The 26231-nt window shown below is 36.3% G+C and overlaps 1 protein-coding gene across 2 annotated transcripts in view; it reads left to right on the top strand.

Annotated features, from left to right (window-relative positions):
- PIGK (phosphatidylinositol glycan anchor biosynthesis, class K) overlaps positions 1–26231 on the top strand; it is a 119442-nt gene that overhangs the window by 2059 nt on the left and 91152 nt on the right. The window contains exons 2-3 of one of the 2 annotated variants that reach the window (XM_011977916.1): positions 7004–7057; positions 10729–10820. In XM_011977916.1, coding sequence (XP_011833306.1) covers positions 7004–7057; positions 10729–10820 — 146 coding nt within the window. The remainder of the gene's footprint in view (positions 1–7003; positions 7058–10728; positions 10821–26231) is intronic. The other variant, XM_011977922.1, reaches the window with a different exon arrangement.

The following is a 26231-nucleotide window of genomic DNA, read 5'->3' as shown; positions in this document are numbered from 1 at the left end:
TAAGCTTCTTCTCACATTAGAGCTGTCTCCCCTCTGTCTGGAATTGTGTTTCCTCTTTTCTTCATCTTTTGGATTTTAACCCAACAGTCACTTCTGTAGGAAAACTTTGCTGACCAGGTCAGGTCCCTCCGTTGTACTCTTCTTATATTGTATGTCTTTCCTTATCTGTTAAATGTATATCTATCCAATATCCAATATCCAGATAGATAGTAACCTATTTGAAGGCAGTACTATGGCTATTTTTGCCCAGCATTGTATTTGGAGCACTCAGGGCAGTGACTGGCATGTTACCCAATGAGTGTGATGAATTAATGAATGTTACATTGTAGTGTAAGTGTTTGCATGCTCCTCTTTATTGAACTCTGGATTCTTGAGAGAAAGCAGCATGTTTTTTAGTGATTTTTGTATCACTATATATTAATGGTACTCTTGATATCTGGGTGATACGGAAATTTAAAAATTTAAATTTCTGTGCCTGACTTATGTGGCACATAATAGGTGCTCCATTTACTGTATGTAGAATGAATAAGTTTATAATGACTGTATTGTCTAGACAACCACAAAAAAGTTTTGCCATCTAAATTTTTTCACTAAGGTCTGAAAGAAGTAAGAACTTTGGGGGTGGAAGGCACATTAGAGACATGAGGATAGTCAAGTCTAAAGAGCTAAATGACTTACCCCAATTTCACAGCCAGTTGCGAGATAGGACCTGCATTTTAGCTTAGGTCTTTGAATTCCCAAATCAATGCTTAAACACTGTAGCGCATTGCTTTCTTTAACATCCAGGCAGCTGTTGAGTTTAGAGGTGGAAAAATACACACACACACACACACACACACAGACATGCCGTACACACTCTTTTTGTTCAGGTTATTATTCTATATTTGTCATGTCAGTAATTTATCAGAAACAACGCTTAACAATAGAAAACCCATTATAGTTTCATTTAATGTGAAATACTGTGTTATTGCCTTGCTAAATTAAGTGTATTTTATCCTAGCCATAGTAATTTCAGAGATCACAGTTTTTTTCCGTCTCTGTTGGTAGTTAACATAAGATTTAACTTGCATTACTGCAGCAAGTCATATTCTGATGAAAATTGATATTCTTGAGGGTTACATGTCTATACACTCTAAAATCTGTTAATGGTATTTCACAAATCTCCAGTAACAGATACTTTACTTTCTGACCAATGTTGTATTTTCTTTAAGTGATGCTTCTCTTTTTATAATATATATTTTTTAATTGGCACAATAATTGTACATATTTATGGGGGATAGTGTGATATTTTGAGGCATGTATTCAGTATGAAATAATCAGACTAATTAGCATATCTGTCATCTCAAACCTTTATCATTTCTTTATGTTGATAATATTCAAAATGTTAGAAAACAGTTCTAGCTATTTGAGAAAATATAATAAATTATTGTTTACTATAGTTATGCTAAAGTGCTATAGAAGGCTAGAACTTATTCCTGCTATCTGTAATTTTGTATCTGTTAACTAATGTCTCTCTGTACTCCCCCGGGCACCTTCATATTCTTCCCAGCCTCTAGTAACCACTATTCTCTATTTCCATGAGATCAAGTTTTTAAAAATTTCCATATCTGGGTAATACGGAAATTTAAAAATTTAAATTTCTGTGCCTGACTTATTTCACTTAATGTAATTTCCTCCAGGCTCATCCATGTACCTATTTATGATAGGATTTTATTCTTTTTATGGATGGATAATATTCCATTTTATATATACACATGTGCACACGTGCGCGCACACACACACACATACATTTGCTTTATCCATTCGTCTATTGATAGACACTCAGGTTGATGCTATATCTTGGCTATTGTGAATAGTGTTGCAATAAATATGGAGTGTAGATATCTCTGGCCTACTGGTTTCCTTTCCTTTGAATATATGCCCAGTAGTGGAATTGCTGGATCATATGGTAGTTCTATTTTTATTGTTTTGAGGAGCCTCCATACTGTTCACCATAGTGGCTGTACTAATTTACATTCCCACCAGCAGTGTATAAGAATTCCTTTTTGTCTACATCATAACTAGCATTTGTTATTTTGTGTCTTTTTGATGATAGCCCCTAAGATGATATCTCATCATGGTTTTGGTTTGCATTTCCTTGGTGATTAGTGATATTGAGCATTTTTTCATATACTTGTGGGCCATTTGTATGTCTTTTGAGAAATATCTATTCAGATCCTTTGCCTATTTTTAGTTGGATTATTATTATTGTTATTATTTTTTGCTGTTAACATGGGTTTGAGTTCCTTGCATATTTTGGATGTTAATCCCTTATTGGATGAATAGTTTGCAAATATTTCAGGATTGCTTTTCTATTTCTGTGAAGAATATCATTGGTATTTTGATAGAGATTGCATTGAACCGTAGATCACTTTAGGTGATATGATCATTTTAACAATACAATATTTATTCTTCCAATTCATGAGCATGGAAGCATTTTCATCTTTTTGTGTTCTCTTCATTTTCTCTCATCAATATGTTGTAGATTTCATTGTAGAGATTTTTCACTTCTTGGTTAAATTTATTCCTAGGTGTTTAATTTTTCTGTAGTTATTGTAAATGGGATTGCCTTCCTGATTTTTCTTCAACTAGTTCATTATTGGTATATAGAAATGCCACTGATTTTTGTCTGTTGATTTTGTATCCTGCAAATTTACTGAATTAGTCTATCAGTTCTAAGAGATTTTTTTGTGGAGTGTTTAGGTTTTTCTATATATAAGATCATGTTGTTTGCAAACAAGGACAGTTTGACTTCCTCCTTTTCAATTGGGATGTCTTTTATTTCTGTCTCTTGTTTAGTTGCTCTGGCTAGAACTTCCAGTGATATGTTGAATAAGAGTGATGAGAGTGGGTATCCTTGTCTTGTTCTAGTTCTTACAGGGAAAGATTTCAACTTTTCCCTGTTCAGTGTGGTATTGGCTGATAGATGGCCTTTTTGTGTTTAGGTGTGTTCCTTCTATATCCACTTTGTTGAGAGTTTTTATTGTGAGGGGATGTTGAATTTTATCAAATGCTCTTTCTGTGTCTACTGAGACAGTCATATGTTTTTTGTCCTTCGTTTTGTTGATGTGATACATCATGTTTATTGATCTGCAATTAATACTACTCGATCGTGGCATATTATGTCTTTGTTGTGCTGTTGGATTCAGTTTGACTGTATTTTGTTGAAGATTTTCGCATCTATGTTCATCACAGGTATTGGTCTGTAGTTTCCTTTTTTTATTGTATGCTTGTTTTCTGGTTTTGTTATCAGGGTAATGCTGGCCTCATAAAACGAATCGGGAAGAATTACTTCTTTAATTTTTTTGGGATAGTTTGAGAAGAATTGGTGTTAGTTCTTTAAAAGTTTGGTAGAATTTGGCAGTGAAACCATCCCGTTCTGGGCTTTTCTTCGTTGAGGGACTTCTATTACTGCTTCAAGCTTGTTACTTAGTCTCAGTCCGTTCAGGTTTCTCTTTCTTCCTGGTTCAGTCTTGGTAGCTTGTATGTGTTCAGGAATTTATCCATTTCTTCTGGGTTTTCCAATGTATTGTGTATAGTTGTTTATAATAGTCTCTAGTGATTCTTTGTACTTCAGTCTCTAGTGATTCTTTGTACTACCCATTTGTAATATCTCCTTTTTTGTTTCTGAATATATTTATTTGGGTCTTCTCTCTTTTTTTCTTAGTTTGGCTAAAGGTTTGTTGATATTGTTTTTTTAAAAAGCCAGCTTTTTGCTTCATTGACTTCTTTTGTATTTTTCAGATCTCTTTTGTTTATTTCTGCTCTGATCTGTATTATTTCTTTTCTTATTTTGTGTTTGGTCTGTTCTTCTCTAGTAACTTGAGATGTGTTATTAGGTTAAATCTTTGTACTTTTTGATGTGGGCGATTATTGCAATAAACCTACCTTTTAGTACTGTTTTGCCATATCTCTTAGGTTTTGGTGTGTTGTGTTTCTATTTTCATATATTAAAGGAAATTTTTAATTTCCTTATTAAATTTCTTCCTTGACCCATTGGTTGTTCAGGAGCATGTTGTTTAATTTCCATATATTTGAACATCTTCTAAAATTTGTTGTGTATTTTGATTTCTAGTGCTTTTCTATTGTAGTCAGAAGATATTTTTGATATAATTTTGATTTCTAAAATTCACTGAGGCTTGTTTTGCAGCCTACCATGTGGTCAGTCTATCCTGGAGAATGTTCCACGTGCTAATGAGAAGAATGTGTAATCTGCCATTGTTGGAAGAAATGTTCTATAAATGTCTGTTAGTTCTGTTTGCCTGTAATCCCAGCACTTTGGGAGGCTGAGGTGGGCAGATCACTTGAGGTCAGGAGTTTGAGACCAGCCTGGCCAACATGGTGAAACCCTGTCTCTACCAAAAATACAAAAATTAGCCGGGCGTGGTGATGCACACCTGTAGTCCCAGCTCCTCGGGAGGCTGAGGCAGGAGAATCGTTTGAATTTAGGAGGTGGAAGTTGCTGTGAGGCAAGATTGCGCTACTGCACTCCAGCCTGGGTGACAGAGTGAGACTCCATCTCAAAAATAAAATAAATTCAGTGTTTCTTTGTTGATTTTCTGTCCAGATGATCTGTCCAATGGAGAGTGGAGTGCTGAAGTCCCCACCTAGTATTGTATTGTGATCTCTTCTCTCACTTTAGATCTAATAATATTTGCTTTATACATCTGGGTGCTACAGTGTTGGGTACATACATATTTATAATTGTATGCTCTCTTGCTGAATCGATTCCTTTATCATTGTATTGACCTTTGTCTCTTTTTTATAGTTTTTGATCTAAAGTCTGTTTTATCTGATCTAAGTACAGCTACTCCTGCTCCCTTTTGTTTTCCATTTGTGTGGAATGTCCTTTTTCATTCATTCACTTTGTCTATGCATGTTTATAGGTGAAGTGAGTTTCTTGTAGGCAGCATATATAATACTTGGGTCTTTACACTTGGTGTGTGCACTTGTGCACACAGGTACAGATGTGTGTACAAGTGGAAGTTTAAATTTATTCTCCCTGAAATTTTCTTGTTAGCTCAAAATTAAAGCTGTAAATGTTTTTCAGGCTATTAGTATGTTCCAGTCACTATTCCTACATTCTCTGCATCAGATAATATTATTACTGTTTTATAGATGGAGATTTGGAGGCACAGAAAAGTTAAGGAACTTTCCTGTTTATACACCTAGTAAGTAATAGAGCCCAGGTTTGAACCTAGGCATTCTGACAGGTCTAGTAATTAATGTTTGGGAGCTGATCTGAGGTCAGTATGGCTTATATCCACTATTATTTTAATATGTAATCAAAATAATATTCATTAGGTGTCAGGATGTGGTGTTAGAAAATTTTAGGGTCTTGAGATGGCAGATATAATTCTTACTTTAATAGATTGGTGAAATGGTCCCTGGCAGAATGCTAGAGGATGTACTCAATCAGCTGTATTGATGAGTTCAGATAAAGTCCCTAGAACATAGTAAGAATGGATACTGAATGAAATTTTAACAGGAAGCGTATTAACTTATGTGTAGAATGAAGACATGAAATAAGTCATTCACAATTATAAGACTGAATGGGAAATTAGAAGCATATGAAGAAGACTTGTTTGTGTTTGAGATAAAATGTTTAAAAGCAATCGGGCCCCTCTTTCAATTATATCTCCCAGAAAAAAAAAGAAAAAAGAAACCTCAGCAATCTTTATGGGTGTTGTAGCACATTTGTCTGATCTTTAATTTTTAATATTGTGACCAATATTAAAGAATTAGTTGACATAATTGCAGAGATTTTAGAGAATCAACTGAGATGACTATTAAATGATTAAAGGATTAAAAAGATGTCTGTGAGAAGTTCAAAGAGTGAAAATTTTGTTTTTGTTGAGGATGTAAGGAGATTATATTGCACAAGCAATTCATGAGGATAAAAAGTGTATGGCATTACTAAAAGTGAAATATTAATTTTCGGTTAAATTCCTGGCATATGCATTTTTACCTTGCCTTCTCACTGTAGAGAGTGATCACTTTAATAGAGGAATTATCAGAGTACAACCTAAAAGAAGATTTTGAAAGTTATAACTTTATAGTACAACCTTTATATAATACCTTCTTACCATATTCTGAACCTATGAACCATGTGATTTCAGTTTTCCATAGGAGACTCTGGATTTGTTCAACGACAGTAAAGGCATTTGGACCATGGATTCATTCATTCACAAAATATTTATTAAAAACCTACTATATGCCAAGCTTACTTGGAATACATCATTGAATATAACTGATGAAAACCCCTGCCCTACTGAGGCTTACATTGTTTTGGGGAAAGACAGATGATTAATAATATACATAATAAATAAGTTAATTATATATATAATGTAAGAAGATGATAAACACAGTGGAAAAAATAAATCATAGTAAGAAAAATGGTGGGGTGAAGTTGCAGTTTTAAATAATAGCCTTGTTAAATGTTGAACAAGCAAATTGTATATTCTTAATTGAGCATATATTTCACTTTCTTAATAATTCTCAGGGTATGGGAAATAGAAAGATATGAGTTATATAGTATACTTTCATTTGAGTAATGCTAAATAGTATTTTAAAGCAGAAACTCTTGCACATAAATCTTACAGTTCTCTAAAAGAGTGCTGTGATGTAGGATTGGCATTGCTTTCATTTTGCACATGAGGAAACTGAGTCTTCAGGAAGGTTAAGTATCTTAATCAAGGTTACTCTGTTTAATTGGTGTCTAAGCCAAGACTGAAACCCATTTCTCCAGATTTCCAGTTCAGGACATTTGCCCGTACAGTATCTTAAGCTGTAAGCTCTTTTGATTCTTTATGTAGTCCATGATGTCAAATACTGGAATCTTCATAAACTTACGTAAGATGATTGTTATTACAACTATAAAAACTACAGGAGTCTTAACTGTCCATTATCAGTCTTTATTCTGAGAAATTGTGGCTTTTTCTTCTATTTGTTTTGCTTTATTTAGGATCAAGCAGAACAATTCTTTAGAAGTGGCCATACAAACAACTGGGCTGTTCTGGTAAGTATACTGTAAAAGTATACCTTTCTGTTCACATTAGATATGTATCTGAGAAATTTGTGCGAATCGTATTTTTGAAAATACAATTTATTTTTGTACATTTTATATCAGAAATTCTTTATTTTGATTTGGCTGTATTTTAAATTGACCACATCAACTATAATATTCTAGTAATATTCTTTGTCCTCTGTCAAGTGGTGATCTGAAAATAAATTTAAGAATAAATTAGGAATGCTATTGTTAAAGGAAGCATTTTATAAAAGTTAGAAATATTTTAATGCTGGAAACTACTAATTGCATCTCTTATCTATAGTATTAGTTTATAGATACTCTCTACTTATGTTTTTTAAAATTTTTTCAGTTGTTTTTTCTGCTTCTAAAAATAGTAAATGACCACTGTAGAAGTTCAAATTACACAGAAAAGTTTAAAGAAGGCAGACTAATTTTGTTATGTGAATTTCACCTCAATTAAAGAAGACAGGGAAAATGGCTTCAAGTCCCACATCCCAGAGTTAATATTTTGGTGAGCATTGTTCAAGCCCTTTCCCTCTTCATATATAAGCATAAAGATGTATAGATATATGATTTTATATAATTAGGATCATATTATACCTGGTATTTTGCAACCCTTTAGCATATCTTAGGAATCTTTTCCTGCCAGTAGGTATGGAGATAATCTTTTCCAAAAGCTGTATTTTCTTCCATTTTATGAATGTACTGTAACCTCCAGTTTATGGGCATTTAGAGTCTAAATTTTTCATTATTGTAAATAGGACTGTGTTGAACGTTCTTATACATATAACTCTGTGACTTGACTGATTTTCTCTTTAGAATAAATTCCTAAGTATAAGAATGTGAAGTCATGGAGCATGATTGCCTCCAGAAAGGCTGTGGCTCCTTTTCTAAATCAAAGTTAGCTATATATTCTTAATTTTTATCTTAACTTTTTGACTGCTGGTCAACAAATTAAATTTTGTTTTAATTTGCATTGTTTCGATTTTTAGTAAGGCCTGCTTATTGGCCTTTTTTTTTTCTTCTGCCTTTTGCCCAACCTTAGTGTGAATTACCATCTTTAATTTTTCTGGATTCATAAATTTGTAGTTTTAATTCCCCAAATAGAATTCACATAATCAAATTTGTTTTTCCTATGGTTGGAAAATATTTGGATAATAGTTTCACTACTGGAGTTTCATTTAATGGCATTTATAGGATTAGGAAATATAATGTTTGACTTAATGAAAAAACATGTACAGGGTTGGACTGGAAGATTAGGTTCAAAGAGGCAGGAAAGGAAGCTGATTTTGTGAAAAAGGGAGCAGAGAATGTACAGCATCTCAAAGCTAGTAATGCATGTTGGAAAAGGAAGAAAACTGGGGTTTATAAATGGTAAGAATATAGTGGGAATATAAAGGAGATGGGTAGAGGAATTCAACTTAAAGTGCAGAATAAACATGCAAGACTATAATTAACTATTGACGCCAAATGAATGTTTGAGGCTTTGTAAATTTATTGAGAATCATTTGATAAAAACATAAATGAATTATCCATAGGTTCCTAGAAGTAAATAGGGTGATTACAGATTCTATACTTGTTTGTTTTAAATATAATAGCATTGTGATTAAATAGGACAGTGTAACATGGGTTCATGGCTGATTTTCTTGTTCTTCAAGAAAAAATCTCTTATATATGCTACCTTTCACAAGAAATTTTTCTGAAGTTACTGAGGAAAGCCTGCTAAAGATAAGGAGAGAGGATTTCAATGCCTACTTAAAAGTAAGGAGAACCATCAGGAGCCAGACCATCATCTACCAATTTGACAGGATACACTTTCTCTACAGGAGACTAGGATCCCCTCAGTGTTCAAAAGGGGATAACTGCCTATGTGCAGACCAGCAATTGCCAAAGGGCTTATCTTTTGGAACTAAAAGACTGTTAGCTTATACTGACACACACATGAAAGCCTTCCTTGCTCTGGAAATCCTCTAACCAAACCTCTCTTCAATTTCAGTAACCTGGGATTCAAGTAAAAAATAAAAGATGAAAAAAAAACATTACTGACCTTTGTATTACAACTGCAGTTTTCTTTTTTTGTCCAATATTTTACATATTAGTATAGTGAAACTTGAATAAATTATTCTTTATTTTTTAAAATTAAAAAGGGAGTTTTTGGAGATGAGGTCTTGCGCTGCCTCCCAGGCTGGAGTGCAGTGGTGTGATCATAGCTCACTGTAGCCCTGAACTCCTGGGCTCAAGTGATCGTCCCACGTCAGCCTCCCAAGTAGTTAGAACTACAACCACACACCACCACTCCTTGCTAAATTTTACATTTTTTTGTAGAGATGGGGGACTTGTTGTGTTGCCCAGGCTGTTCTTTAACTTCTAACCTCAAGTGATCCTTCCACCCTGGCCTCCCAGACTGCTAGGATTATAGGTGTGAGCTACTGTGTCCAGCCAGAATTTTATATTTTTGACATATGGAATTTTACATTTTTATGTAGTCAAAAATTTAGTCTTTTCCTGATTGGATTCTAAATTGAAAATTTAATTTAAAAAACCATGTAATTCCTTTCTATTTGGCAGGGGCAAGAACACTTACGCTATTCTCAAAATTGTCATTATACCTACTAAAGGCACAGGCATGTGATAGAAACCAGGATTGTGCTTGGTAGATGTATTACCAAGTGACCCTGATCTATATTTACCTACCTTAGAATGGGTTCTCAGCAACACTAACTTTTGAGGCATGGAATTACATTTTCCCAGCACCTTTAATATAATTCTTAGGAATATTTTTAAACTATAAAACTTGGTTGGATTGTTTCTAATTTTCTCTTTAGTTCAATAGCTTCTTTATAATGCACTCTCTTATATGCATTTATAACTGTTTTATATGTTATGTTTTATCCTGTGTCCTACATTTCTCACAACGAAGGAAGCAATCTGGAATGAAACAAATATTGTATAACCCTATGTAGCTAATTTTCTATTCTGTAAAGAAATTATGGGTATTGTCTTTGATTCTAAATAATTTAACTTTTTAGAAATAGAAATGCTATTGAGTCACAGAAATTGTGATAACTAAGTTGGTTCAGTATTTGATTAAATTTCCCAAAGATATGCTTTCTCTTAAGCTGAGTGGTCTTTTAAAATCTAATACCAGTTATGAAAGACTTCTCTTTGGAGAGATTAGTTTTACTGAAAATTCTTTTTTTTCTTTTTTTTTTTTCTTTTTTTGAGACAGAGTCTTGCTCTGTCACCAAGGCTGGAGTGCAGTGGTGCCATCTCTGCTCACTGCAACCTCCACCTCCCAGGTTCAAGCGATTCTCATGCCTCAGCCTCTCAAGTAGCTAGAACAAAGGTGCATGCCACCACACCCGGGTAATTTTTGTATTTTTAGTGGAGGTGGAGTTTTGCCATGTTGGCCAGGCTGGTTTCAAACTCCTGTGGGCCCAAGTGATCCGCCCACCTTGGCTTCCCAAAGTGTTGGTATTACAGGTGTGAGCCACTGTGCCTGGCCTTTACCGACAATTCTTTATGTTTGCTGTTTTAAAGCCTGAATTATGGCATCCTCTTTCTTTAGAGATCTCTGTATCCTACTTAAAGAAAAATACTCTGCAGCTCCATGGTTAGCTTTGATGCATAAAAATTGTATTTTTGTTTTAATACTTTAGGTGTGTACGTCCCGATTCTGGTTTAATTATCGACATGTTGCAAATACTCTTTCCGTTTATAGAAGTGTCAAGAGGCTAGGTATTCCTGACAGGTAAGAAGCCTCAATAAAGCTTAACTTTGAACTTCAGTGAAAATAACCCTTAGGTAATTGTTATTATATTTGTATTTTGTGTTACTTTTGAAAAAGGTAAAAAAAAATCTGATTTGAAGTTTTTTTGTTGTTGTCGTTAGAACATACTACCAAGTATAAATTAGATGTTACTTACGACCATAATGACAAATTGTATAAAAGAACAAATGCTAAGGTAAAAAGATTGGATAAAATATAATTATTTAGTGTAATGTATTTAATTAGTAAATGACTCAGTCAGGGTTTCTAATTGCAGATAACGGAGGGCAATTCTGATTGATTCAAGCAGAAAAGGGATTCATTGAAAGCATATTGTTTACCTTGCCAAATTAGTGAGAAGGTTGTATCCTTTAAAGGCCAGGAACAAGGAAGCCTAGATATCAGAAGAGGCATAGCTAAAAATCATAACTTAAAACAGTCTGGTGACAATAATGGAGCTGCAAATTGCTGAAGCCTAGACTCAGCCCCTGCATAGCTGCTACACTTAATGTTGCTATTGCCTCCTGCTGCCAAAATTCGAATTTTGCTGTTCCAGCTTCTTACTGTCTGTCTTATAGTGGTCTTGGTGGAAATGTTGTATTGGTAAAGTCCAGGTTCAGCACCCATGTCTGTGCTGCAGGGTGACTGGAAGAGCTAGTATATGGCATTGTTAGCCTCTATATAGGAAGGTGGGCTTTGCCTTATATGAAGACTCATAAAGTGGGAATTTTCCTACTTGTAGGGCATGGAGTTCAGGTAATAGGCAATATACCTACACCTTCACTCAGAGCGCATCTTCTACATTGTTTTGTCCATGATAGGTTTGTTTTTCCTACTACCAGAGCAGCTATAGCAAGAAACTGCAGTCAATTCAGTTATTTAGGTTTGATTTATTTAGTACCAGTGAGTCAGTGTGGAAAGAGCTATATAGTTAGATATGACTTTGAAATCTGACTTTAGTGATGAATTTTCTTAAAGTCACTTTACCATACTAAGCTTGTTTCTCATTTGTTACATGGTAATAATAGTTCCTTCTTTCAGGATTCAGCACTTGCAGTAAAAACAAATAGAGATATGCATAAAGTGCTGCAGGAACAGAAAGGAAGCAGTGAATGACTCAGGAAACAAAGTTATATTACAGTCTTTGTCAATAGATCATTTCAGTCTGAGTAACTGACAAAACAATAATTTCCATATTTCATCTGGAAATCATGGCAACTAGATAATATTACTATTTTAAAATTACATTAAGTCTGAGAAGGAGGTTGATTTGTTATATCAAGTGTATAGATATAATTCTTGTCATTTGTCAATTGATTTTTCTCAAATAGGCCTATGTAGTTAGCTTTTGGTCTTTAACTGCTCTTGCGTTTATGCTGGATATACTCTTCTAGAGAATCACTACGCATGGCTTGGCAGTAGGTTTTTTTTTTTGGTAAATTAATCTTTATTCTATGAGTCAATCATTAAGATACGTTTAAATGATTTAAGTTAGATTTGGAGGAAGTTTTTAGGAATAGACAATAGCAACAGGATGTATTTTGTACATTATGTTTAATGGGTTTGTCCTTAGGTTTCTGAAGAATGTTATTTAAAAGCTTATTTCTCTTTCAAATGATTGCTTATCTATAGTTGTGTTTATGAAGTCTTTGTTGTGGGGTAATTAAGGATTTAAACAGTTGGTGATTTAAGCCATTTGTTATTTAATAAATAGAAATCAATAGAAAAGATTCTGCTCAGCTTCTGTTGGGTAAATAAATGTATGATTTGGAAATATTTTATCAGTTGTGCAAAGCAAGCACAGTTTGTATTTTAAAAGTGAAAATACTTATATCCCCTAAATTGTGTTAGTCTAGTGTTAGAAAATGTTAGTGTGATATTAAAGACATTTTAATAAATAGGTTGCCAGAATTTTGTAATATTTCAAAATATTGACTCAGGGAAAAGGGTTATTAATGGTTCTGGGAGAAAATGCAAAGATACACTCATAAGACCCTTGTAAGTGCTCTCTAGCTCGAGTATGACCAGTTTCTTATCTAAGTTCCATGCAGGTGAGGTTTTTGTACTTTGTGCCCACACTTTTTCTCCAACCTTATGGAGATTCTGTTTTTATTTGCCTGGTTTTAACTTCTTAAAATGTTTCATTATTTTTAGATAAATTTCTGCCCTCAAATAATTGTTTTGTACTAACCCTGTTTAGCTAACTTCAGTATGTTTAGTATGATTAAGATGAAGAAAAGGCATTAAGTAGGGTTTAGGTTCTAAGGTTAGTATGTGAAGCAGACATTGAGCCACAATTACTCCTGAAAGATTCTCAAATAGCACGTAAATTACAGTTTAGTATTTTCTTTCATCAGGTCTACCACAGATAGTTTTTCCTCCAGTGCTATTACTATTTTCTTCATTTGCACACTGGCTAAAGTGGTTTACTTATGATTAGGGCCATGTTTATGAAAAAATACACATATCTTTAACCTGGAATTGTGTTCCGCATGCTGTGCAAAGCACATGGGAATTGAGGCCAACTTAGGGAATGTAGAATCATAGCTCCCACTTATGTTTATTCTAGGGAATAAATGCATTTAGTATTAGGTTGATAGACATGATCTGTCTCTGTCACTGTCTTTTGGCTCAGTGCATAAGATTTAGGTCACAGAGTATAATGTTTATATAATGTTTTTTTAAAATACCATTTAGCTCTACTACAGGTTGGATGGATGTGAGTTCATGTAGTGATCTCTGTCTGATGCATTGTTTCTATAAAATCCAATAGCTTTTCTGAGTCCATCTAACACTATTTTTTTCTTATTCTGTATTTCAATCGTATGTGAGATTAATCTTCCTAATTTAAAGCTTTTATTCTTTATTTCCCCTTACTCAAAGCTTTTTAGAGTATTTAGAAAAAAGTTCAAATCCCTTATTCTGGTACTCAAGACTTTTTGCAGTCTGATTCCAAATCTGACATTCTGATCTTTTTAGTTTCTATCTCTTATGCTCCAGCCATTTTCTTTCTAGTCACTGTCTTGTCCTTCATTACCTTGCACTGGTCGCTCACCTACAGTTCTTTCCTTTCTCCTTCCCCTCTAGTTTTCTGACGTCCAGATTCAATCCATGAATTCCCTGAAGCTTTCTTGGTCTTTCTTGCATAAATGCTGTATTCGTACCTCTCTTCTGGCACTTTGTTACATGTGTTGATCTTATGTCTTCAAGGCTGGGTGTTATACTATGTATTTCTCACAGTGTGTTCTTTGGTATATTGTTGCAGTGAATGAGTGAATGAATAGTGTGATAAAGACCTGTAGCTAAGTAGAACTTCATTAGTCTAGATGAGAAAGGAAACTTCTATGAATACCATTTACTTATATTCTCTTAATCTTGTATCTCAACCCCCACAGAGCTAACAGTGCTGTATAGTCAGGATTTTTTAGTCAGGTATTTTTGTGTGTGTGTGTGTGTGTCTCACTCCATTGCCCAGGTGGGGTACAGTGATGTAAACACTGCTCACTGCAGCCTCAACCTCCTGGGCTCAAGTGATCCTCCCGTCTCAGCCTCCCAAGTAGCTGGAACTACAGGTGCGCACCACCATGCCTGGTTAATTTTTAAATTTTTTTGTAGAGTTTGTATCTCACAATGTTGCCCAGGCTGTTCTTGAACTCCTGAACTCAAGTGATCCTCCCACCTTGGCCTCCCAAAGTGCTGGGATTACAAGCATGAGCCACTGTGCCCAGCTATAGTGGATTTTTTTTTTCTTGTGTTTTATCTTTGAGACAGAGCCTTGCTCTGTAGCCCAGGCTGGAGTGTAGTGGAGCAATCTTGGCTCATTGAAGCTTCCGCCTCCCAGGTTCAAAGGATTCTTGTGCCTCAGCCTCCTGAGTAGCTGGTATTACAGGTGTGTTTTTGTATTTTTAATAGAGACGGGGTTTCGCCATGTTGGCCAGGCTGGTCTCACACTCCTGTCCTCGAGTGATCCACCCACCTTGGCCTCTCAAACTATTGGGATTACAGGCGTGAGCCATTGTGCCTGGCTGTAGTTGATTTTTATGAACTATCTTCTAACTTATTCTTGAGGGATCTATGGCTGGGGCAATCTTACCAGGGCACTACTTGCCCAAAACAAGTCACCCTCAACCTTACATATTACCATTTAAGTTCCTTCAGGATGCATTTGTTTCCTTTTTGTCTTTTGTCCCTTTTAACTTCTTTCCCAGTTAATAGGTATTAGAATTAGAAGTAGGAGCTATTTGGTCAGTTATGTAAATTCTGGTAATGTTTCTGTAAGTAGAAAAAGTCACTAATTGTTGTTATTGTTGTTTTTTAAATCATGTTGATTGTATAGCTTTTGACTATTGCTCTTTATGCTGCTGTGGATTTGGCCTTATAAGTAAGAGGGCATTGTCTGAAGTGGAGCGTTAATAAGCTGTTTCGCAATCTTATTGTATGGTAATTCCTTAAAATGTTTCTTTAAAAATGCTTGTGGCTTTCTATTCAGTAACAGCAGCCAATATGGATTCTTCTTCCTCTCCTGTAACACACATTCACTATCCATCATAATTCAGAGACTGTGTTAGGAATTTTATAATGAATTATTTTATTCCTAGAGACCTTTATGAGAGATTGCTTTTTCCTATTTTACATACTAAAAGTGGTTGCTCACAGTGGTTAAATGACTTGTCTAAGGTCAATTAAATATTAATAAAAATAGGACCACAATTTGAATTCAGGTCTTCTGACTTAATGGCCAGAGCATTACTATTTTAGCACAGCTGTCTTCTCCCCAAGAAATTACAACAATTAATATTTATGTAACATTTATAACTAATGAATTCTTTTAATATACATTGTCTGATTTTATTTTTATGACAATCTATAGATATTAGTACAATTATGCACACTCATTAAATACCTTATTAAATTTCAAAATGTATATAATATACATTGTTTCATTTTATTCTTATGACAATCTATAGATATTAGTATTATTATGCATACTTATTAAATACCTTATTAAATTCTAAAGTGTATATATGTTGAATGTGGGACTAGGGGGTGTGTGAAAATAGTTAATATTAAATAAATATAAGAAATGCCTCTCTGATTTTATCATTTTCTTTTTTCATATTTTTATTTTTACTTTTGTCTAAGACTTTATTATTTCATGCTTCTTGTACTTCATGCTTCTTCAGTATTCATGAACTTCGATATACATTGTAGCTATGGTACATGCTTCTATACTTCCACCCCTTTTTAGCTGTTTATTCCCTGCTTCTGGTCCCTTTCCCCCTCCAACTCATCCTACACATAACTGTTAGAATTATTTCTCAGACAATGCTTTCATCTTTTCACTCCCACAATTAAGAACCTGTGGTAACTGTGTTGCCTTTCTAACAAATCCAAAATTTTCATCCAACCTTCAGGCCTTAACTACTACTTTATTAATTCCAGCTCAGTATTTTCGTTTGCTGATTCATTGTGACAACTACTACATGGTTACTTTCATTTGTAGTTTTGGTGATTTAGCACACTTAGCATTTAATAAGGTATTTCAGTGATGAATGAGTGCACATAATTATACCAATCTGTATAGTGCCTTAAGAATAAAATGAGATAATGTATATTAAAATAATTTTCTAATTGTAAATGTTACATGAATATTAACTGTTGTAATTCTTGGGGAGAAGATAGCTGTGATATAAGTAAATGCTGTAGAACCTAGAACATCTAGAATACCTTGTGGTCTTTTTTATCTAAATATCTTTTATTCCTTTGTTTCCCTGTGTGTAGAACTTCATAGATTTCTCTGGCTAGGGAGGTCACTGATTTTATTTTTAAGCCATTACAATTTATTAAAATTTCTAAATCTATATATTTTACATTTATTATATTACTATTTTATGTTATTTTAATATATTGATAAACATATGTGATGATTTTGTCTTGTTTTTTATGAACAAAAGGATTTTTCAGTCCTGTAATAAGTTTTATAAATAATTTGCAATGTACATTCATAGTTATTGTGAAGATAATTTTAACTCATGCCTTTGAATGTTCTCCCCTTGTCTCCTGTCACTTCTCAACAGTTTTTTCTAAAATACTTCTTGAAAATATAAATAATAGTGTTTGAATAAGGATGCTTATGTATTCTGAACAATCTGTCATTTTATTCTCATATTGGCAGCTGATCTGCCGCTCTACATGGTGTTCCTTGTGGAGAAGTGTATAATATCTTGAATAGAGAAACATTTAGAATAGTTAGGAAGGTGAAATGTGTTCTGAGAACAGTGACAAGGTAAAAGGAGAAGTTTGGCCACTACCTTGATACTCTTATGTTTAGATCATACGTAGGACCAATTTGCAAGTCTAACAAGACCATGAATGGGGTTTATGAAGCATAGGGGAAATTTCTTGATCGATTTGTAAATAGAGAGGAAGATTTTGATACTGAAGAGAAAGATGCTTATTCCTTCAACAATAGCACAATGTCTTTACTACTGTCACTGTCTTTGTATCTGTTGATTTCCTTGACTTCATTCTTTTTTAGAATGGTCTTGCCTATTCTTAGGTCTTGTTCTTCCATATTAATTTTGGAATTGTTTTGTCAAGTTCTTAATCCCTGTTACGATTCTCATTGGCACTGCAGTGAGTTTATAGATTAATTTAGAGAGAAGGGGCTTCTTTTTGATATTAGGTCTTTCAATTTATGAATAAAGTTTATCTATTTAATTATGGGTTTAATAGCATTCAAGTTATATGTTTTTTAAATTTTTCTGCATAAACATCTTTGGTAGCATTTTAAAAGTTACCTTATTTTTTGTTATTATTGTAAATGGTACCTTTCCAAAAATACATTTTCTAACTTCTGTTGCTGTGTATGCAGTTGATTTTTATATATTTTTCTAGCAACTTGCTAAACTATTAATTCTAATAATTGACTAGAAATTTTTATTTTTGATAGCTATAAAATCTTCAATGAGTTTTCTTCCTTTCAAAGGAATACAGAAGTAATACAGAGCATATACGTGATGAGAATATGAGTGGCTGCAGTGCCTTTCTACTTCCCTTGTTTCTCACTGTGGTGATTGTGAAGTTTAGCAGTTGGCACAGCCTGCAGAGAGTAAGAAATCAGACAGGCCAGAGGAATTCAGAATAGTCTGTAGAACAACTGCTTTGTCACTTAAAATTCTACCTATTGTTACATAAGACAATTCTTCGCTGTGCCTGAGGTTCATGTTTACATGTCTTGCTTCTTCCTGTATCACCAGGCCTTCAATAAACCTGGAAATAGCCTGAGAATGTCACTATTCATTTTTTGATCTTGGAAAAATTAATCTATCTTGGCCTGAGTTTTTTCATCTGTAACAATGCTTAGAGGGGAAACAATACTTAAAAGGGGTGAATATTTTTGGTTGGCTGGCCCAGCTGTAATTCCCAGCTTTGTTCTCCTTTGCTTTATTGTATAATCTCCGGAATCAGCCTATCATGTTTTCTAATTACATTGATTGCATTGGTTTAGCATAACTGGCTTGGCATTAATTTAATGATGCCAAATACTAGTTTTATCATTACTGTGAGAGTGTTAATTATCGTAAGAAAGATCATAAAAAGGCATATACAAAACTTAACTCAAGATGGATTACAGATTTTAATGTAAGATCTCCAACTAAAAATTCTAGAAGAAAACTTAGGAAATACCATTCTGGATGCTGGCCTTGGCAAATAATTCATGGCTAAGTCCTCAAAAGCATTTGCAACAAAAAATAAAAGTTGACAGGTGGTACCTAATTAAAATAAAGAGCTTTTGCACAGGAAAAGAAACTATCAACAGAATAAACAGACAACCTGCAGAGTGAGAGACAATATTTGCAAACTGTGCATCTGATAAAGGTCTAATATCTGGAATCTATAAGGAACATAAACAACAGGCAAAAACCAAATAACCCCATTAAAAACTGGGCAAAGGATATAAACAGACACTTCTCAAAAGAAGACATACAAACAGCCAGAAAACATGAAAAAATGCTCAACATCACTAATCATTAGAGAAATGCAAATCAAAACCACGGTGAGATACCATCTCACACCAGTCAGAATGACTTAAAAAGTCAAAAAATAACAGATGTTGCAAGGCTGCAAAGAAAAGGCAACACCTTTACACTGTTGGTAGGAATGTAAATTAGTTCAGTTACTGTGGAAAGCAGTCTGGAGATTTGTCAAATAGCTTCAAATAAACTACTGTTTGACCCAGCAATCCCATTATTGGGTACCTACCCAAAGGAATATAAATTGTTCTGCCATAAAGACACATGCACTCATATTTTCATTGCAGCACTGTTTACAATAGCAAAGACATGGAATAAACCTACATGCCCATCAACGGTGGATTGGATAAAGAAAATGTGGTGCATATGCACCATAGAATACTACGCAGCCATAAAAAGAACAAAGATCGTGTCCTTTGCAGTAACATGCACACAGCTGGAGGCCATTTTACTAAGTGAATTAATGCAGGAACAGAAAACCAAATGCTACATGTTCTTACTTATAAGTGTGAGAGCTAAACATTGAGTACACATGCACATAAAGATGGGAAAAATAAACACTGGGGACCTCTGGAGTTGTGGGGAATGGCAGAGGCTGAAAAAATGAAAAAGTACCTATTGAATACTGTGCTTAGTACTGGGTAGCAGGATTATTAGTACCCCAAACCTCAGCATTACACAACACACCCATGTAGCAAACCTGCATATGTACCCCCGAATGCAAAATAAAAGTCAAATACATATATATATATATAATTTAAATATATAGATATGTAAATATCTAGATTCTTTCTATTCCGTGTATATATGTATATATGAAAGGTCATAAAAACGTAGATGTTTGTAAGTTGAGACATTTTTAGTGATGACTTGTGTACAAACGTCACAGGAATAATAAGCCTATTAGCAGGGAAAGAAGAAAGAAGCAGATGTTTGCACAATAACTAGTCATATGAGCACATCAGTGGCAAAATACTGGAGCCCATGTATTTCCACCAATTGTTAATGTTGATATATCTATAACTACTTTTGAGCTCTAATCTCTGTAAGTCCTTATTCTTGAATTTCCATAAAACTGTGTGCCATTTTAATAGTCATTCTTTTTTTTTTTTTTGAGTCAAACTATTTTATTGACAAAAAGGTTCCTGTGAAAACAGGAAGTGAGCGCCCTAAGCTCTCACTCCTTAGCATTCTGCTTGCTGATGTAGTCCTGGAGAAGTGCCTGTGCCTCTGCCCTCTGGCTCATCTTGGTGGCCTTGCCCTGAAAACAGCCTTTCTTCCTTGCTCCTTTGCCTTTCAGGACCTCAGCCACCCTGGGCCCCAGGGTCTCCACAGCTGCAGGTTGCCCTGCCAGTAAGGCAAGTCCAGCATCTTTCTCATCACCCATGGTTAAGAACAGGAGCGTCTCCTCTGACCCAATCTCATTGGTAATCATATTCATGAACTCTGAATCACCCTCCTTCCTGTGTAATATGACCACACCTCGCCAGTCTGGATTGTTCCTGAGGCTGTGGGCACTGTGCACAGCCAGGTCTCTGAGCAGATTCAGGTTATTCTTCTGCAGGAGCTTAGTGGAGTTCTGGAGCTTTTTCACTGCTTCCACGTGATCCTCCACTCCACACTTAAGCACAGTAGTCAGTGCTTTTTCAGTTCCATGACTTCTCTCCATCCACTTCAGCACCTGGTTCCCAGCCAGAAATATAGGGTTGGTTTTGTTCTTTTTCCCTTTCTCAGTGCCTTTTTCCCTTTCTTTTTCCCTTTCTTGATGACCTGAAAGTCACCGAGTCTTTTTTTTTTTTTTTTTCTTTTCAACTTTTATTTCAGGTTCTGGAGGTACATATGCAGATTTGTTATATGGGTAAGTTGGGTGTCACAGGGTTTGGTGTACAAATTGTTTTGTCACCCAGATGATAAATATAGTACCCAATAGGTAGTTATTTGATCACCACTCTCCCCTCACCCTACACCCACAAATAGGTTCTGGTGTCTGTTGTTTGCTTCTTTGTGTCCATGTTTACCCAATGTTTAGCTCCTACTTATAAGTGAGAACATGTGGCATTTGATTTTCTGTTCCTGCATTAATTCACTTAGGATAATGGCCTCTAGCTTCATCCATGTTGCTGCAAAGGGCATAGTTGTGTGCTTTTTTTTAATGGCTGTGTAGTATTTCATGGTGTATATTTTCTTTATCCAATCCACTGTTTATGGCCACCTAGGTTGCTATTATATATCCCTTATATAACAGCAAAGTAGAATGACTTATATTCCTTTGGATATGTACCCAGTGGGATTGCTAGGTTGAATGGTAGTTTAAGTTCTTTGAGAAATCCCCAAACTGCTTTCCACAGTGGCTGAATTAATTTACATTCCCACCAGCAGTGTGTAAACATTCCCTTTTCTCCACAACCTTGCCAGCATATATTATTTTTTGACTTTCATAACAGTCATTCTGACTGGCATGAGATGGTATCTGACTGTGGTTTTGATTTGCATTTCTCTAATGATTAGTGATGTTGAGCATTTTTTCCTATGTTTGTTGGTTATTTGTCTTCTTTTGAGAAGTGTCTGTTCATGTCCTTTGCCCAGTTTTTAATAAGGTTGTTTATTTTTTACTCGTTAACTTTTGTAAGCTCCTTGTAGATTCTGTATATTAGACCTTTGTCAGATGCATAGTTTGCAGACATTTTCCCCCAGTCTGTAGATTGTTTACTGTGCTGATGGTTTCTTTTCCTGTGCAGAAGCTCTTTATTTTAATTAGGTCCCATTTATCAATTTTTGTTTTTGTTGCACTTGCTTTTGGTATCTGCATCATGAAATGTTTGCCAGGGCCTGTGTCCAGAGTAGTATTTCCTTCTTTATTGATACAGCTTTAGTGATTCCTTGCAATTAAAAATAATAACTAGAATAAATGTTAAAATATAGTAAAGGGTTAACAAAGTCCGTTCCTTCTGTGTAAGAATTTGACTTGTGTTCACTTTCTAACTGTTCCCTTGTAAATACGATAAAGGCAGGCAATGTTGCTTATAGTAAAAATGTTCCCTTATTCATTAGATGACTACAACTGGACTGGGATGAATAAATGATGAATACCTGAGGAGAAAGATATATCTTTGGGCTTTCCTGAGTGCAGTGATTCTTATAATTGAACCTGTTCCTTTTAGACACCCTGAAAACTATATTTATGGAGTTGCTACATAAGGCACAAAGTCCAGTGTGGCGTGAGGCTTCTATGCAAAGGTGGATGTTCTGCTCAGCCATTGTAATTCTCATTTCCTCCTACCTGAGTTGTCCCTGGAAAGAACAAAGCTTAGGAGAAATACACACACACACACACACACACACACACACACACACACACACACTCATACCACACTGTCAGCTAACAGTCTGATGGAAACTGTTCTTACTCTGTCATGTTATATCTAACTCTTTAAAAGAAATTAAAAGGATAAGTGAAATTAACATCTGTGAAAAGAATTTGCTTTCTCTGGAGGAAAGATATTTCACAGAGTTTTATATTCCCTTTACTGCTGTCCTTCAAGGATGTCCTAGACAGGCGGTAGTGCTGCAGCTGTCCACTTTCAGGTGGTGCCCACGTATTGTGCAGAACCATCTGTGAATCAGGCCCTCGTCTTCTCTTCCTCCCATCAGCTGATCATAGGGACCTCCCTGTGAGGCCATCCATGGAGGCTGGGGGAGAGAAGGCAGGGTGGCAAGAGTGGAGACCGTGGGCATTTGAGCCACTTCCTCACATAACTAACTCGTGCCTTCAGTACCTGCTCGAGCCCGATCACGTATATACCATTTCCATTTGATAATAGAATGCTGCTGTGCATGACCCATTTTATGGCTGGAGGGGTCAGAAAGCACCCAGTTCATGATAGGCGGTTCAGGTCGCATGGTGACTTGATAACGCATAGTCAAATGTTCTGTTTTCACCAAAGCCCAGTAACAGACCAAGAGCTGTCTCTCAAAAGGAGAGTAGTTATCTGCAGAAGATGGCACAGCCTTGCTCCAAAATCCTAGAGGCCTCCGCTGTGGTTCACCTATGAGGGCCTGCCAAAGTCTCCAGACAGCATCCCTGTTTGCCACTGATACCTCAGGCACCATTGGATCTGCTAGATCAGATGGCCCAAGTGGCAGAGCAGCTTGCACAGCAGCCTGGACCTGTTGCGGAGCCTTCTCCTGTTCTAGACCCCACGCAAAACTGGCAGCCTTTCGGGTCACTCGATAAATGGGCCAGAGTAACACACCCCAATGAGGAATGTGTTGCCTCCAAAATCCGAGTAGGCCCACTAGGCATTGTGCCTCTTTCTTGGTTGTAGGAGGGGCCAAATGCAGCAACTTATCCTACACCTTAGATGGAATATTTCAACAGTCCCCACACCAATGGATCCCTAGAAATTTTACTGAGGTAGAAGGTCCTTGAATTTTAGTTGAATTTATTTCCCATCCTCTGGCATGCAAATTTCTCACCGATAAGTCTAGTGTGTTTGCTAATTTTTGCTCACTGGATCCAATCAGCATGATGTCATCAATGTAATGGACCAGTGTGATATCTTGTAGAAATGAAACGTGATCAAGGTCTCTCTGAATAAGATTATGACACAAAGCTAGAGAGTTGATATACCCCGAAGTCAGGACAGTAAAGGCATATTGCTGGCCTTGCCAGCTGAAAGTGAATTGCTTCTGGTGGCCTTATGGACAGGAATGGAGTAAAAGGAATTTGCTGAATCAATGGCTACATACCCGGTACCAGGAGATGTGTTCATTTGCTCAGGCAGTGAAGCCACATCTGGTACAGCAGCTGCAGTTGGAGTCACCACTTGGTTAAGTTTATGATAATCCACTGTCATTCTCCAAGATCCGTCTGTCTTCTGCCCAGGCCAGGTGGAAGGGTTGAACAGAGATGTGGTAGGACTCACCACCCCTGCATCTTTCAAGTCCTTGATGGTGGCACTAATCTCCACAATCCCTCCAGGGATGTGATACTGTTTTTGATTTACTATTTTTATAGGTAGAGTCAGCTCTAATGGCTTCCATTTGGTCTTTCCCACCATAATAGCCCTCACCCTACCAGTCAAGGAGCCAATGTGGGAGTTCTGCCAGCTGCTAAGTATGTCTATGCCAATTATGCATTCTGGCACTGGGGAAATGACAAGATGAGTCTGGGGATCCACTGGACACATTGTAAGTTGGACCTGAGCTGAAACCTTATTAATTACCTGTCCTCCATGAGCCCCTACTTTAACTGGAGGACCACAGTGACATTTTGGGTCCCTTGGAATCAATGTCAGCTCAGAGCCAGTGTCCAGTAGTTCCTGAAATGTCTGATCATTTCCCTTTCTGCAATGCACAGTTACCCTGGTAAAGGACTGGAGGTTTCCTTGGGGGAAGGATGGGAGAAAGATTCACTGCATAAACTGTTGGTTATGTAGTGGCATCCTTCCTCAAGGGGACCCAGCCTCCCCTTAATCCCAGGGATTCTGGATCTGTAAACTGGCTCAAGTCTGCAAATTGATTGAGGGGCAGTGATTCTCTGTTTTTATAGTTCAAATTAGTTTTCTGTCCATTTGACCTTGAAGTTTTCTGCTTGTATAAATTAAGTAGGAATGCAGTAGGCTTCCTATCAGTTTCACTTCTAGGAACACCGTGATTAATTAGCCAGTGCCAGAGCTCTACACAAGTTAAAATATTCTGATTCCCACTTTACCTTTGCTGTCATTAGAGTAGCTATGCCTACCTTGCCTTTGACAGTTGAGTGATGCCACTTGGCCCCTGCCACCTTGGGATCCAATTATTTCCACTGTATTTAAATTTTGTGGTTGAGTGACTGCGGTTCCCACTGTTAGATCTGACATACAGAGAAGAACAATTACAGGGCTCTTCAACAATGCAGTTGCTGCCCTCACAAATCTATTTCACAAGGCATTGGTCAAGGATATGTTTTCTGGATCCTGCCCACTGGGATGAATAGGTCTAAAGTGACTAATCCACTCCACTATCCCAATCTCCCTAAACCTTTGGGTCCCTTCCTCTACATTAAACCAAGGGAGATCAGGCATTTCCAACTCTCACAGTGGGCCATCTTTTTAATCCATATTTCAGCTAATCAAGCAAATAAATAATTAGAACTCTCCCTGAGCTGCAACATTAAATGCAGAGACCCTGCTTAGTGGGCCCAAATCAATAAATTCAGCTGGATCTAACTCTGTGTTGCTTCAGCTATTATCCCATACCCTTAATGTCCGTTCCCATACCTGTTCTCCAGATTTCTGTTTGTAAAAATGAGAAAACTCAAGCACTTCAAGTGTAGCGCACCTCCTCATGGGTCACACTCTCAACCTCACCTGTAGGGGCCTGCCAGGACTTTTGTTATAGGTCTAAAAGCAAACAGGGGTGTAAGGGGTGGCTCTTGAGGAGAATCAACATTATTTTGTCTGACAACTGCCTCGGGGGAGGCCATTACTGTTGCCTCAGGCAGTGCAGGATTTATCTCCTCAGACAAAGGTGGAAAGGCTGATGGCAGCATGGGTCAGGGAGGGGATTTTGCCACTCCTGAGGATGGGGAAGCTGTTTCTTCTGGCTAAAAAGGTTCATCGGAGTTTACAGACTCCATGCCCCCAGCTTCATCAGGGTCCTCCACACATCCCCATTCCAAGTTGCTGGGTCTCATTCTTTTCCAATCAATGCCCTCACTTTAACAATAGACACCTGGCGAGGCTGTGCATGCATTTTTCATTACAGGTCAGCCACTTGCTGATAAGAGCTGTGTCTGTTTTTCCACAATTTCAGCTCTTTTTCTACAGGAGGTAAGACTCTCAGTCAGGGCAATCTTAGCAGATTGGAGGCTCAGTATCTGCTTCTGAAGCCGGGAGACAGAATCCCTGAGTTCACCTTTTTTCATCACTTATCCACCAAGCTTAGGAGCAACCATCCAGCTTCGTTATGTTCCTTGGTTCTCCATATAAGGTGAAAGGTATTATGTATAGATAGTTACTAAACTCCTTGCCTTGCATGAGCAGGGAGTCAGGTGTGTTAAATGCATTTATTTTGCATAACCATCACAACAGTTTAAGTTTATGTCAAGGACTATCAGTGTTCTCCATACTATTAGAAGTAGAGTCCTTAGCATTTTGGTTACTAATCATATTAAGCAGCCAACTCCAGAAACCCCAAAACCAATGAAAGAACTCCATCCTTAATATTCTGTTCCTCTAGGATCACTCCTGGTACTAAAATCTGTACTAGTCAAGGTTCTCTAGAGGGATAGAACTAATTGTCTGCAAATATATATAACACTTAATAAACTCACATATATATGTGTATGTGTGTGTGTATAGATAGATAGATAGAT

This window comes from Mandrillus leucophaeus, unplaced genomic scaffold (genome assembly GCF_000951045.1).
Source record: "Mandrillus leucophaeus isolate KB7577 unplaced genomic scaffold, Mleu.le_1.0 Scaffold103, whole genome shotgun sequence".
NCBI lineage: Eukaryota > Metazoa > Chordata > Mammalia > Primates > Cercopithecidae > Mandrillus > Mandrillus leucophaeus.
Note: the sequence above shows the minus strand (reverse complement) of the source record. Positions and strands in the feature narration are given on the sequence as shown.